The sequence below is a fragment of the Salvelinus alpinus genome, chromosome 11 (assembly GCF_045679555.1).
Source record: "Salvelinus alpinus chromosome 11, SLU_Salpinus.1, whole genome shotgun sequence".
NCBI classification, from domain to species: Eukaryota; Metazoa; Chordata; class Actinopteri; order Salmoniformes; family Salmonidae; genus Salvelinus; species Salvelinus alpinus.
In genome coordinates this window covers 44730711-44745448 of record NC_092096.1, presented here as the reverse complement: position 1 = coordinate 44745448, position 14738 = coordinate 44730711, and the positions used below count along the sequence as shown (strand labels likewise).

Genomic DNA, 14738 nt, shown 5'->3' with positions numbered 1-14738 from the left:
TCCTCTCATTACACTTATGCCTGAGGCCGTGCATGTTACTGTCCTCTCCGAGTGTGTGTGTGTGTGTGTGTGTGTGTGTGTGTGTGTGTGTGTGTGTGTGTGTGTGTGTGTGTGTGTGTGTGTGTGTGTGTGTGTGTGTGTGTGTGTGTGTGTGTGTGTGTGTCTGCTTCTTTATATATATATCTTATTCATCCATAAAGGAGGTACAAGGTGGGACTGGGAGACTGAAGCGGGACTCACCTCCTTGTATTTCTCGGCAAACTTGCCAAACTTCTCGATCATCTCGGCCACGAAGATGACGTCCATCTTGTCTGAGAAGTTGGCGGCCTCGAATGTGTAGACGAGCAGCTGGCGGGCCGTGATCACCGCGTTGGTCATGTTCAGAGGCATCTGGAACACAGAGAGACGGAGAGGTTTAGAAGGACTGTACACAAGGGTGAACGCTTCAAAAAACAACACTTGAGTGTAGGAAGACAAAAAGAATGACAACGCCGGCAAAAGAAAGAAAGAGAAAAATAACAAATCAAGAGGGAAGACTAGGCGGGAGATATACAATAAGTTGAAGAAAGAAAAGACAAACAAAGAGAGCAAATCAAACATGGTCAGACAGAGTGTCATGGTCACCTGGTTGATGATGTAGAGGAAGCGAGTCACGTCTTTCTGGTACTGGCAGCGGAAGTAGTTGTCCTCGGCCCACAGGCCCCCACGGTCACAACGCCGCCACGCAAGCCGCTCCTCACCCACCGAGCCAGAGTAGATTCCCGTGCCCGACGCCAGCTTGTTGCAGGGCAGGTAGGCTGTGATGCTTGCTAGGGTACGAGGCCATCTGAGAGGTGGGGGGGATCGAGAGAGAAAAAAAAGAGAAAGAGAGGGGAGCGAATAATACAATAGATAGAAAGAGAGGGACAGAGAGAGAGAGAGACACAGTATATAGATAGAAAGAGAGGAACAGAGAGAGACATAGTATATAGATAGAAAGAGAGGGACAGAGAGAGACACAGTATATAGATAGAAAGAGAGGGACAGAGAGAGAGAGAGAGAGAGACACAGTATATAGATAGAAAGAGAGGGACAGAGAGAGACACAGTATATAGATAGAAAGAGAGGGACAGAGAGAGACACAGTATATAGATAGAAAGAGAGGGACAGAGAGAGACACAGTATATAGATAGAAAGAGGGACAGAGAGAGACACAGTATATAGATAGAACGAGAGAACGAGAGGGACAGAGAGAGACACAGTATATAGATAGAAAGAGAGGGACAGAGAGAGACACAGTATATAGATAGAAAGAGAGAGACACAGTATATAGATAGAAAGAGAGGGACAGAGAGAGATAGTATATAGATAGAAAGAGAGGGACAGAGAGACACAGTATATAGATAGAAAGAGAGGGACAGAGAGAGATAGTATATAGATAGAAAGAGAGGGACAGAGAGACACAGTATATAGATAGAAAGAGAGGGACAGAGAGAGACACAGTATATAGATAGAAAGAGAGGGACAGAGAGAGATAGTATATAGATAGAAAGAGAGGGACAGAGAGACACAGTATATAGATAGAAAGAGAGGGACAGAGAGAGACACAGTATATAGATAGAAAGAGAGGGACAGAGAGAGATAGTATATAGATAGAAAGAGAGGGACAGAGAGACACAGTATATAGATAGAAAGAGAGGGACAGAGAGACACAGTATATAGATAGAAAGAGAGGGACAGAGAGAGACACAGTATATAGATAGAAAGAGAGGGACAGAGAGAGACACAGTATATAGATAGAAAGAGAGGGACAGAGAGACACAGTATATAGATAGAAAGAGAGGGACAGAGAGACACAGTATATAGATAGAAAGAGAGAGAGAAACAGAGTGACAGTGAGTGACGTCTTAAAAGGGTGGGTTTGCCACAATGTGGTGGCATGATTCACATGATGTGTTCCAGGAACATGTGATTACTTATCCGCAACAGCGGTTTACTGAGCTCAACATCATCATTGAAAACTGTAGAGAGCTTTAGTTCCTTCCCAGTACTACTAATTCACTCAATGGATGAAATGCTTTTGACAGTCACTCAACTGGTTCGTATTCATTAGTGCACACCGTGGCAAAACATACCAAAACAGTGGACAAACTAAACTATTGGAAGTTCAGGTTAGTAAGGTTGGTGCCTAATGAATACGACCCAGATTTTGCAACTAACAACAAGTCTAATATTCAGCCACTAGGTGGTGCCACAGAGCTGAGTTTGTTCCAAAAATAACTGTCTGGTACTTGTTTACCTCAACAAGCCCATTAAAATGAAACAAGTACCTGATTAAATAAGACAATAGATATATATTAATGCAATAGATAAATATATTAGATTCGTAAAATAGATTAATACAACTACAAACATTTAGCAGAAACATTTCACAGGCAGATTACCGACAAATAATAAGCGAGTCCAGCGTAACATGTGACAGTTAAAGTAGCATCCCCTCACCTGAAGTCTCCCTTGTTGTTGGACACTCTGTCGGGTGGGCATTCCTTTACGGAGCTCTCCAGGACCACAATCTTGACGGTACGGGTGGTGTTCCCTCGGCTGGTCCTCACACGACACTCCCAGTTCCCCGTTGAAGCGGGCTGGATGTTGGAGATGGTCAACGCACTGAGTAAAGAACAGAGGGGAACAAGTAAATCAAATATTACTGCCAAAGACGGAGAGAGAGAGTAGACCGTTTTTAACCATGAATGCCGAGAGGCACCATTTGCATCAGATGTTTAAAAGCACAATCTGCCATTTTCATTTCCAGTCCAAAAGTGATACCCCAGCTGTCTCTTGCGGCCTACTGCTTAGCTGATTTAAAGAGGGTTAGGTCACTTGTGCTTTGTGGAAACAATCAATCAAATCCTATTTACATAGCCCTTTTTACAATAACATTTGTCATCAAGTGCTTGACAGTTACCTTGCCTTAACCTCCAAGCAGCAGCAGTGGTGAGGAAAAACTCCCTGGAGGAAGAAACCTTGGGAGGAAGAAACCTTGGGACGAACCACTATACTCATCTAAGGGTGCCGTTCTCATTACCACTGTCTTCTATCTATCCACCCACCCGCCCACCAGTACCGTCCCCCTTACCTGGCGATGAGGGAGCAGTTCTGTACCATGCTCTTCTCGATGAAGATGCCCTGTGCTGCATTGGGCTCCACCATGCGGCCGTCCTGGTACCACAGCACCTGCATGTCCTCCGCCACGAACGAGGCCTGGCACTGGAAGGGCAGGCTGTCGCCCTGGAACACGACTTGATGCTGGGACGGAGTCAGCTGGAAGGAAGGCAGTTCCAGGGGTGCATCTGGGGGGTAGGGGAGTATGGGGGTTACATTTTAGTGTATTTGTCAAGACCTTTTTCAATGTGTGTGTGAGTGTGTCTCTCTCTCTCTAGACTGCATGTCTGGGTAGGATTGGGTTAATTCAAGTTATTTGTTCACAACTTAATTATTCTCCTCAGGGGTGAAGCCAGGTGTGAAGCCAGGGGCGAAGTGAAGCCCATCTGTAAATAGCACACCCAACTACCTCATCCCCATGTTGTTTTTTGTTTTTTGCTCTTTTGCACCCCAGTATCTCTACTTGCACATCCTCTGCACATCTATCACTCCGGTGTTAATGTTAAATTGTAATTATTTATTGCCTTACCTCCCTAATCTTATTACATTTGCACACACTGTACATATACTTTTTCTATTGTGTTATTGACTGTACGTTTGTTTATCCCATGTGTAACTCTGTGTTGTTGTTTTTGTCGCACTGCTTTGCTTTATAATCTTGGCCAGGTCGCAGTTGTAAATGAGAACGTGTTCTCAACTGGCCTCCCTGGTTAAATAAATGTGAAATAAAAAAATAAAAATAAAAAGGGGATCTCTTCAATAGTCAAACGTTGGTACCTATTTGTCACTCGGTCATGTGTCTCCACTTGTGAAAGCCGTGCCACGTATTTCCTAACCCGTGCAGTGAAGAGTGCCAAACTGATAAGACAGGGCAAGCACAAACAAAACACTGCAATGCTCCGTACTGCTGGCCCTTCCCTTATCGCCTGTGCCATTGGACAACTCCCATTCCCAAAAACACCAGCAACTAAAGGACTATGCCCTCTATGCTGCACACAGTATCAAGCCATCTCTGAACTGAACATAAAATAACTGCACTATACGGCATTTGTTCTCTGTTCCTCTCTCTGCATTTTGATATACACTGTACATCCACTGTATATCAACTGTACATTTGTATATACACTGTTCATTCTCCCGAGTGGCACAGTGGTCTAAGACACTGCATCTCAGTGCAAGAGGCGTCACTGCAGTACCAGGCTGCATCACATCCGGCCGTGATGGGGAGTCCCAGCACAATTGGTAGGCCGTCATTGTAAATAAGAATTTGATCTTGCCTAGTTAAATAAAGGTTAATAAAAAATAGAAAAATATCTTATAGCTCTATACTCACTCTACCTAGTTGTATATAATGTATGTAAACTCCGTTGTCTGTATTCTGTCTCTAAATGTAGTCGATCACTAGCAGCATATATCACCAAGTACAACTCTGAGCATGTGTAAAGGTAGCTACTTGGCGAATAAAGGTGATTCTGAACTCAAAATAGAGTGCAGAGCCAAATGCTAGAGGTTGTACGTCCATCTATTCTGTGTATCTGTCTTGGACGACAGCGTGCTAACGACTGACGGCATGTAAAAGTGTGTTCATGTGAGGTCGAAGTGAGGAGATCAGATGTGTGGGCGTGGTTGTGCGTGACTGTGCTAGAGTTTGAAGATGTGTGTGTACACATCAAAAGGTAGTCTCTTACTAGGAGCTCTGGTTTGAACAAGGTGATGTAAAGTGTAGGGGGTAACAGGTGTGTGTTCTCACGAAACTTTGTATGTACGTGGAGCTTAAGGGCTTTAAGGTGATGAGTAGTTGTAGGACCAGGTGTGTGTGTGTGTGTATGCCCTTACCACAGGTGAACAGCTCAGGCTTGGTGGAGGTGATGAGCTGGCCCTGCAGGGAGCGGGGGTAGGAGCAGCTGGTGTCCTTCACCCCCACGTTGTTGTCTTTGATCCAGTGCAGCAGCCACAGCAGGTTGCAGTCGCACAGCAGGTACGACGTCTGGAACTCCCTGAGGTAACGTGGGGACAGACAGAGTTAAAAAAGGAGCATTACTTTCAGCTTCATTTCCAGTCCAAAGTGATAGTCCCCTGTTCGATCCCCCATTCCATATCCTACTTAATATGCAGTATCCCTCTTATCTCCTTTTTATTGCCTCTCTGCAATTGTTTGTAAACTGAGGGTTAGGCCCTTGGTGGATGGAACCATTTGAATCTTTGTTTTGCTTCTTGGCTGAACGTGTTTGCATTACCTTGAGTTGTGAACCAGGAAATAAAAGTTACAGACTGCACCTATTGGTGCATTTCTACAACAGGGTATTGTACTACACTCTTTAAAGTAGCCCGAATAGAAAACCCACTACACTACCACAGAGTGTCATGGAATAGCGTTGCAGTGCCTCAACTCTAAAGCATACTTACAAAGTCTTCAATGACACCAAGCTGTCAAACGTCCCTTGGGCCAGCGATGAAAACATGTTTCCTGAAAGGTTTCTGAAAGGACAAGATGAAGGCTATCAATCATCTATAACAAATCAAATCAAGTATACCAATCTGTCACATCACACAATCAGGGGCCAAACACAACCTGTCATTGGCAACTCCACTGAGATGTCCAGGAATATCTTAATCCTCACCTTTGCATCGTAGGGAAAAGGACATGGAATAATGTGTTGCAGCTGTGGCACTGAGACGTGGGGGAACCATGGGTATTATGCTAATATCACAGCACCTGGCTGCCACCATTTTCTGAGCAGGGCAATTACTATTAGGGCGTTGGAGCCAGATATGTCACTTTCACATGAATGTCCTTATCAATGACTTATTTTTAGGATGGATAGGGGGAAAATGCAAACAGTTTTCAAAGAAAAATAATACTATGGATCTGGCGTATTTAAACAAAGTAATAAAGGAAAAATAACTACTACTTACAATCGAACTAGACTTGTGAGGCCTTTGAATATGTCCACGTTGAGGCAGCCAATGCGATTGTTGGACAGGTCTCTGTAGAAAGCAAAAGAAACGGAGATTCTGGTTATATTCTGTCCTGATTTACTCAAGTCAAACAGCAGCAATAGTCTAAGAAACGTAATATGCCATCGCAAATTGTACAAACAGCGTGAAATTCATGACTAGAGTCAATTGACATCATGTGGTGACTCAGCGAATTCTAATAAATCCACATTGTAGCTCAACAAATCAAAAAGTGGAGAAAACTGTCAACTCAATTACCAGACTGGTGATGTCATTCGCAGAGACAGGTTGGGGCAGAGGCAGGGATTGAAAAATCCAGGTCTGTCAGTTTTACAACTTTTCAAGGTGATTTGAGACGATGTCTGTGTTCGCCCCGAGGCGGCTTTCACATCAAAGCTGTTAGTAACACACTATACTAGTTGAAATTAATGTATTATGATTGATGTCAGACACATCAAAGTGTGTCTTTTTCGCCAGGACCTGACAGAGAGTGTCTGCCAAACATCAGGCAGTATTATCGATCTTTGAAGAAACCATGTTTGGGCAAGGATTTTATTTAGTCAACATTGTGAAAATATGATTTTGATCAACTCAAAGATAGTTCAAACTAGAAGAAATGATGTAGGAAGGCAGTTTGAAACAACCATGTATAAAATCAAGGTTGTGGGTGTATATGCAAGCAGTTCCAGCTGGATAAAACGCATCTGCTAAACGACTCGAACGTAAACAAATGACTCAAGTGTAACATTGGAACGGCCAGAAGAAGCCTCACAATACCCTACAAACTAGACCCTGCTAGCTGCAAGCTACAACCCTAGCCCAAGGCCTAATGCCAGGGCAGCATCAGACACTTAAATGCTTAGAAAATAAGTGTGGAGCGCATTACGTAAACATCCTGGTGTTGGTCTAATTATTGTTGTGGTTCCTAGGGAGGGTGGCAGCTGGGGAATTTACTGAGTGAGGTGGTTAGTTCCGCCTGGCCTGGGAAAAACCTTTCATGGGCTGCCAAGAAGTCATGCTGGCATCCCGTGTCTGAGGAGGATCACCTACTGGGGTGGAACTCCCTTAGTTAAAGGGATAAACTCCCACCCTGCCAATGCTGCCATGGCATAGCACTAGACATGGTCCAGTGCTTTGCAGTTGGGAGTGCAGTGTGACGTCAAAGCAGCCCACATAAGGAGAAAATGTCCATCTCTCACAAATTACATTGTTGTCATCGTCACCTATAATCATAGCCACATCATCCCAACAAATGTTTTTTTTTCTTTTTTAAAGCTTGTGGTCTGTGCATGAAAGTAGCAGCAGCGCTCAACATTACAGCAGACCCAGAGCAAGCGGTCTGTTGTGATATGAGCAGATACAAAAATAGACTTGTGTGTAAGTAACAAGACAGGGTCAGTGACTGTTCAGCTGTCGGTGGAATGTAGCGGCTGCTGCCGGGTGGTAAGGCCCTGGAGAGGCCAGTAAGGGGTTTTAGCTTGAAGTTGCCCCTAGACACTGATCTTGGGTCCATTTTCCATTTCCCCCACTAATGGTTAATGTCAGGATTGGGGGAAGGGAGGCTGATCCTAGATCTGTACATAGGGGACACGTCACCCCAGAGATACATGAATGGGTTGCATCCAGCAAAAATGTGCTTTGTCACGTCATAGGCATCTTATGGCTCTATTGACAACGTATACATTTAGCTGAATGCAGCTGATATATGGACACGTCGCACCTGAGTCTAGACCTACTTTCTGCACATCAGGACCTTGACTAGCTGTATCAGGTGGTAAAACAGGGTTGGAGCTAGCCTCCCCTTGGGCTCTCTCCCCCCAGGGTATTACAGTATCTACTCCACCACCCCTAGCCAGTCAGCCCCAAACAGCTGGGACCGGGCACCATGTGACTGATCCCAGATCAGATGTTTGTCCCATGACGTGTCCAAAGCAACCCTCAAAACGTTGCGGTCGTGTTAGCTTTGCTTTTTATTTACTACAGTGGGAGCAGATCAGTTGCAGCTCGTATCCCGTCAGTGTCCAGCTGGGTTGAAATAGGATAACATTTCCTAACAATGTACACTGGAATGGACATTGACCTACGTTTCGATTCATTACAAATGATGACAATGAAAAGGGGTGAAGTAATACATTGTAGCATGCATTGAACATGTCTGTTTTTTCAAGAGAAACTTCAAGCAAAATGTCAAGTCTGACATCGCTCTCCTCTCTCCGACAAGACGGATAAATGATGCAAGCAGCCTCGGTTTGGCCAAGTCGCTAGAGTCTTAAAAACGAGCGAAAATGTAATTAGGCTATTTGAAGTGAGGTACAGGGACAGATGGGAGAAATTAAAGATTGGCTGAGGCTGAGAGAGAGAGAACACTGAGTCTTTGTCGGGCGCCTTCGCTACTGACTGCATTGGAAGAGAGAGGGAGCGTGTATTTTCATGTCCTCCCTGTCAATTAACTCCATTACCCTTTTCCAGAAGCAGAAGAGGGCGGGCTGGAGGGTAGGTGCACTGCGTGCCAGCAGTCACCACAGGGGTTCTGTTTACAGCACCAGGACCAAGTTCAAGACTCATTTTTACCTCACCTACTCCTTTCGCACTTTTGCTAGTTGAGGAATATGTTGTAAGCGATATGTTGGAGACGCAGCCAGAGACGGGAGCAAATTCATGTTTTAACCACCTCCTGACAACCTGTCTGTGCAGTATATTTCCACTGCCAAACATGTTTAATTATGTGCAAAGACTGCTGTGTCTTCTGACCATGAACACAGTATATTGATGCATTTATAATCAGTGGATATCCAGTGTTTCTGATCAATTCATTTCGACCCAACGTTGACATTGTGTTATACAGGAGCATGCAAGATGAAATAGCTGTTGGCTGAATGATTTATAGGTTGGCTGAGGGAAATACAGTTAGCTATAAGTTCAGGGAATATAGTTCTACAGTTGGTTGTAAAATGGTTGAGGCTTGACAAGGGGAAATGAAGCTCTGCACAAGCCAAGGAGACAACCTTCCTGTCTCACTCACAGCACTAGCATCCAAACTCTAGTTTATGTTGGCAAGGACCGGCAGGTACAAGATGATTGCAATACACAAAGGCACACACACACAGACAGAGACACACAAACACTCAGAAGAGTGCACGGGCACAAACACACTCATACGCGCTCTCTCTAGCACAGACACACAGACCCACGCACATGCCCATCCATCCATTCCCCTTTCCATGAATGTGTGAAAGTAGATTGGGCCTCATGCAGTCTCAAGTGGTCCCTGGCAAGGGCCCAAGTGGACTGGAGAACTGAATAGAACATTGCTTGAAGCATTAAAACACACAGAGAATCTCACTGCCGATAAGTACCTATCGGCAGTCTATCACAGTGGGAGGCCGTTCCTTCTCTTGCTAGAACAAAAGCGGTACCTGCCGACCCGGTAGCAACGAACGTACCGATTTTACTTGTAAAATCACAATGCTTGTCAGTGGCCAACAACTTTACTTTGAGCCAATCAGAGAGCACGAACCCCCACGTGGGAGAGCAAAATAAAAGGGGGATTTTCTCTGCACATCCACGGGTGAGACAGCTGCCGAGTTAGTGCAGTGTCCTTAGCTAGCTAGCTATGCTGTGCTAGCTAACGAATATGCTAACATTAGCTTGTTAGCTAAACATTTGGCTCTTGGCTGCCACTGGCAGTATGGGATAATGGAGCGTGAATTAAATAGTTTCTTCGTCATCTTGCTAGGTAGTGATCTAGCTGTGGCCATCTGGCTAATATAATAAGGACTTTTTACAAAATAACAATTAAAATCGCAGACAGCTTGGAATCTAGACCATTAGCAATACCCACAGATATGCATTGCCAAACGAAGCTACTGCCACCTTCTGGTTTGGAGTATTTTAACAAGGGGCGAGTGGCTGACGACTTCGCTGTGTGAACACACAAGAGATCGACTGCCGACACTCTGTTCAAAGGCACTAAGTACTGTTGCTTTTACAGCAGTCGCTTATATAGACTGGATAGGCTTGACACAGAGAGTTAGCAATTGCCTCTATATCAGAAACAACAGATAGGGCCAAGAGTATTGTCGAAACCTGGCAAAGACCGTTCGGTCGAAATGTTGCATTGTGGGAGCATATACACCAGTGTGTAGGTTTTTTCTTTCTTTTATACAACAGTTTTGGACTTGGTGCGTTATGGATGCTGTATAATAAATCTGATGTTATGCAATAGAGGATCGGCTTAGACGCATGTTTAAAACCGTTCAGCCCATGACTCGTCCATCTGCCAAGAAAATGACAAATTTGATTAAAATGAAAATGATTTATTGCTGATGGTGATATTGATAATACTCACAGTCTTTTGAGTGCGAGCAATCCAAGAAAAGCCCCCGGTTCGATACGGCTGATGATGTTGTTCCGCATGTCCCTGTGAAAGACAAACAAAGGGTAAGCCACAAGAAAATAAAAAGGCAAACTAAACATCAAGTGCACAACAAAGCGCGTCTGGTTCGTGTCACGGCATATTGCAATCAACACATATTATGAATATTTGCAGCCAACCTGATCCAAAAATACCATTCCCCAATGAGTAATACATCATTTTCTACACATCTAATAACACATAAATATTCTCTCAAGGCCTGCTCAAATAAATAAAAACATCCAAAGAAACACTTCAGATCAGAGGGGTTCCCGAAATCCACATAAATACAGTGGATTGTGAGAAAGACAAGGTCCGGCTCAGAGCAAAAGAACTTAGGACTTTTCACTGGAAAGGGACAAAGGTGGAGTTTTCCCCTGACTTCTCCAAGGAGGTTCAGGACAAGAGAAAAGCGTTCACGGAGGTGAGACATATGTGCATGAAACGGGGACTGAAACACTCCTTGCAATACCCTGCCGTGTTCTGGGTTACTGTGAGAGGATCACTACGTCGTTTCACAGATCCAAAAGAGGCACAGAAGTGTGTCGCGGGCATCAATGAGGCCGAACGATCTGAGTTGCGTGTTAGGCTACCATTTTTCTCTAAGCTGATAGAACTTCCTATGTTGTGAGTAATAGTCTCACTGAGCGTTTATGCTGTGAATGCTGCCTACAATTTGTCTTTCTGGTTTACAGTTGATATCATGATACTACTAGATTAGGCAGGAATCTAGGCCAAGCATATCATTTGTTTTATGGTCATAGTAGGGATAAATATAACAATTTTTGGGGGGGTTTTCACTCGCATGTTCGTGCTATGCGTGATGGGCACAATCCAAAGTGTTAGTTGGCTTATTTATATCATTATTATGACCTATATCGGACACTCTTTGGTGTTGGTTCTCTGCTTACATTCCCGCCTTGTGGAATTAGACAGTTCATGAGAAAGATAATCTCTTCTCTTTGGGAGTATAATGAGCAGCCTGTCTTTATGTCCAATGTTTTTGGTTGATCCATGTCATTTCTATGACATGTCATCGCTGTCATATCAAAATGTATATGGTCATGCCTGTAATTGACGTTGGTAAAACGTCCTTATTCTGGTTGGCGCGTCAGTGCTGGGAAGTCCTCGGGACACTTCACACGGATGAAGGCCTGGTTTAGGGGAGGGCGATTTTGACATTTTTTTTTGTGTCGCGTGGATTTGGGATATGTTTATGACATATTTGTTCTATGGGAAGTTTAGTGTTCTATGTGGGGTGCACTACCAGTCGTTCACTTTCTTTGATTCAAAAGCAAAGGCTATCCGAAAGGCATTGATTTAAAATACTTTAATAGTCGTCGTGTTTTGGTTATAGTATATCTACAACCTTTCAGACATGACCAATGTGATTCAAATGACGTTGTGGAATGTGACCGGATGAGGTTCATATTCTAAAAGAAGAAAAGGTATTGAATTTTCTTAAACAAAAACACACAGACGTGATTATGCTCCAAGAGACCCTCCTTCTGGAAAAGGATGCTCCTAGGGTGGGAGACAGATGGGTGGGTGGTGCTTACCATAATACAGTGATTCCCAAACTTTTATAGTCCCGTACCCCTTCAAACATTCAACCTCTAGTTGCGTACCCCCTCTAGCACCGGGGTCAGCGCACTCTCAAATGTTGTTTTTTGCCATCATTGTAACCTTGCCACACACACTATACGATACATTTATTAAACATAAGAATTTGTTTTTGTCACAACCCGGGCTCGTGGGAAGTGACAAAGAGCTCAAATAGGACCAGGGCACAAATAATAATACTAATCAATCATTTTGCTCTTTATTTAACCATCTTACATATAAAACCTTGTTTGTTCATCGAAAATTGTGAATAACTCCCCACAAGTTAATGAGAAGGGTGTGCTTGAAAGGATGCACATAACTCTGCAATGTTGGGTTGTATTGGAGAGAGTCTCAGTCTTAAATAATTTCCCACACACAGTCTGTGCCTGTATTTCGTTTTCATGCTAGTGAGGGCCGAGAATCCACTCTCACATAGGTACATGGCTGCAAAGGGCATCAGTGTCTTAACAGCGCGATTTGCCAAGGCAGGATACTCGGAGCGCAGCCCAATCCAGAAATCTGGCAGTGGCTTCTGATTAAATTCAATTTTCACAGAACCGCTTGTTGCAATTTCGATGAGGCTCTCTTGTTCAGATATCAAATTAAATAAACAGAAAATGTATAAACTTGAAACAGAGCTCAAAACGCTGGAGAGGGAATATTGGTACAATCCTAAAAACATTTCTCTGGTAAACCTGACAAAAACCAAATACGAGCTGAATACTTTATTCAGTAAAAAAGCTGAAGCAGAGATGATACAAAATCAGGTGAAAAGGCAGGAAAACTGTTGGCCAGTCAATTGAAATCTAGAGAAACAGATCTTCAAATAGGTGGAATCAGAAATAAGACAGGCAAGCTGATTACCAATCAGAAAAAAAGAAACTACATATTTCAAGACTTTGATCAGGAACTTTATACTTCAGACGGTGCTTGAGATATGCAGAAAGCAGAGGTATTCAGTCAGAATTTGAACCTTCCTAAACTAACGGAGGAAGACAGGAACTGGCTGGACCACCCCATTACTTTGGAGGAATTGACCAAAAAAAAGACAAGCACCCAGTGATTAAACTCCGGGGTTGGATGGGATACCCAGTGATTAAACTCCGGGGTTGGATGGGATACCCAGTGATTAAACTCCGGGGTTGGATGGGATACCCAGTGATTAAACTCCGGGGTTGGATGGGATACCCAGTGATTAAACTCCGGGGTTGGATGGGATACCCAGTGATTAAACTCCGGGGTTGGATGGGATACCCAGTGATAAAACTCCGGGGTTGGATGGGATACCCAGTGATTAAACTCCGGGGTTGGATGGGATACCCAGTGATTAAACTCCGGGGTTGGATGGGATACCCAGTGATTAAACTCCGGGGTTGGATGGGATACCCAGTGATTAAACTCCGGGGTTGGATGGGATACCCAGTGATTAAACTCCGGGGTTGGATGGGATACCCAGTGATTAAACTCCGGGGTTGGATGGGATACCCAGTGATAAAACTCCGGGGTTGGATGGGATACCTAGTGATTAAACTCCGGGGTTGGATGGGATACCCAGTGATTAAACTCCGGGGTTGGATGGGATACCCAGTGATTAAACTCCGGGGTTGGATGGGATACCCAGTGATTAAACTCCGGGGTTGGATGGGATACCCAGTGATTAAACTCCGGGGTTGGATGGGATACCCAGTGATTAAACTCTGGGGTTGGATGGGATACCCAGTGATTAAACTCCGGGGTTGGATGGGATACCCAGTGATTAAACTCCGGGGTTGGATGGGATACCCAGTGATTAAACTCCGGGGTTGGATGGGATACCCAGTGATTAAACTCCGGGGTTGGATGGGATACCCAGTGATTAAACTCCGGGGTTGGATGGGATACCCAGTGATTAAACTCCGGGGTTGGATGGGATACCCAGTGATTAAACTCCGGGGTTGGATGGGATACCCAGTGATTAAACTCCGGGGTTGGATGGGATACCCAGTGATTAAACTCCGGGGTTGGATGGGATACCCAGTGATTAAACTCCGGGGTTGGATGGGATACCCAGTGATTAAACTCCGGGGTTGGATGGGATACCCAGTGATTAAACTCCGGGGTTGGATGGGATACCCAGTGATAAAACTCCGGGGTTGGATGGGATACCCAGTGATTAAACTCCGGGGTTGGATGGGATACCCAGTGATTAAACTCCGGGGTTGGATGGGATACCCAGTGATAAAACTCCGGGGTTGGATGGGATACCCAGTGATAAAACTCCGGGGTTCGATGGGATACCCAGTGATTAAACTCCGGGGTTGGATGGGATACCCAGTGATTAAACTCCGGGGTTGGATGGGATACCCAGTGATAAAACTCCGGGGTTCGATGGGATACCCAGTGATTAAACTCCGGGGTTGGATGGGATACCCAGTGATTTTTATAAAAGGTTTGCATAGCAGCTTAGCTCAGTAATATTGAAAACATTTAACACATCGATTGAGTTCCGACCTACGCGTGATGCAGTAATCACCCTAATTTTATTTCACCTTTATTTAACCAGGTAGGCCAGTTGAGAACAAGTTCTCATTTACAACTGCGACCTGGCCAAGATAAAGCAAAGCAGTGCGACACAAACAAC

General features: G+C 44.4%; 1 protein-coding gene across 2 annotated transcripts in view; it reads right to left on the bottom strand.

The window, feature by feature from the left end:
- Nucleotides 1-14738, bottom strand: part of LOC139534240 (adhesion G protein-coupled receptor A3-like) — a 64796-nt gene that overhangs the window by 8499 nt on the left and 41559 nt on the right. For both annotated transcript variants that reach the window (XM_071333198.1, XM_071333199.1), the window contains 8 exons: nucleotides 10448-10519; nucleotides 6058-6129; nucleotides 5548-5619; nucleotides 4978-5138; nucleotides 3116-3329; nucleotides 2482-2646; nucleotides 625-826; nucleotides 241-390 (listed from right to left, as the gene is read on the bottom strand). In XM_071333198.1, the coding sequence (XP_071189299.1) occupies nucleotides 241-390; nucleotides 625-826; nucleotides 2482-2646; nucleotides 3116-3329; nucleotides 4978-5138; nucleotides 5548-5619; nucleotides 6058-6129; nucleotides 10448-10519 (1108 nt within the window). The remainder of the gene's footprint in view (nucleotides 1-240; nucleotides 391-624; nucleotides 827-2481; nucleotides 2647-3115; nucleotides 3330-4977; nucleotides 5139-5547; nucleotides 5620-6057; nucleotides 6130-10447; nucleotides 10520-14738) is intronic.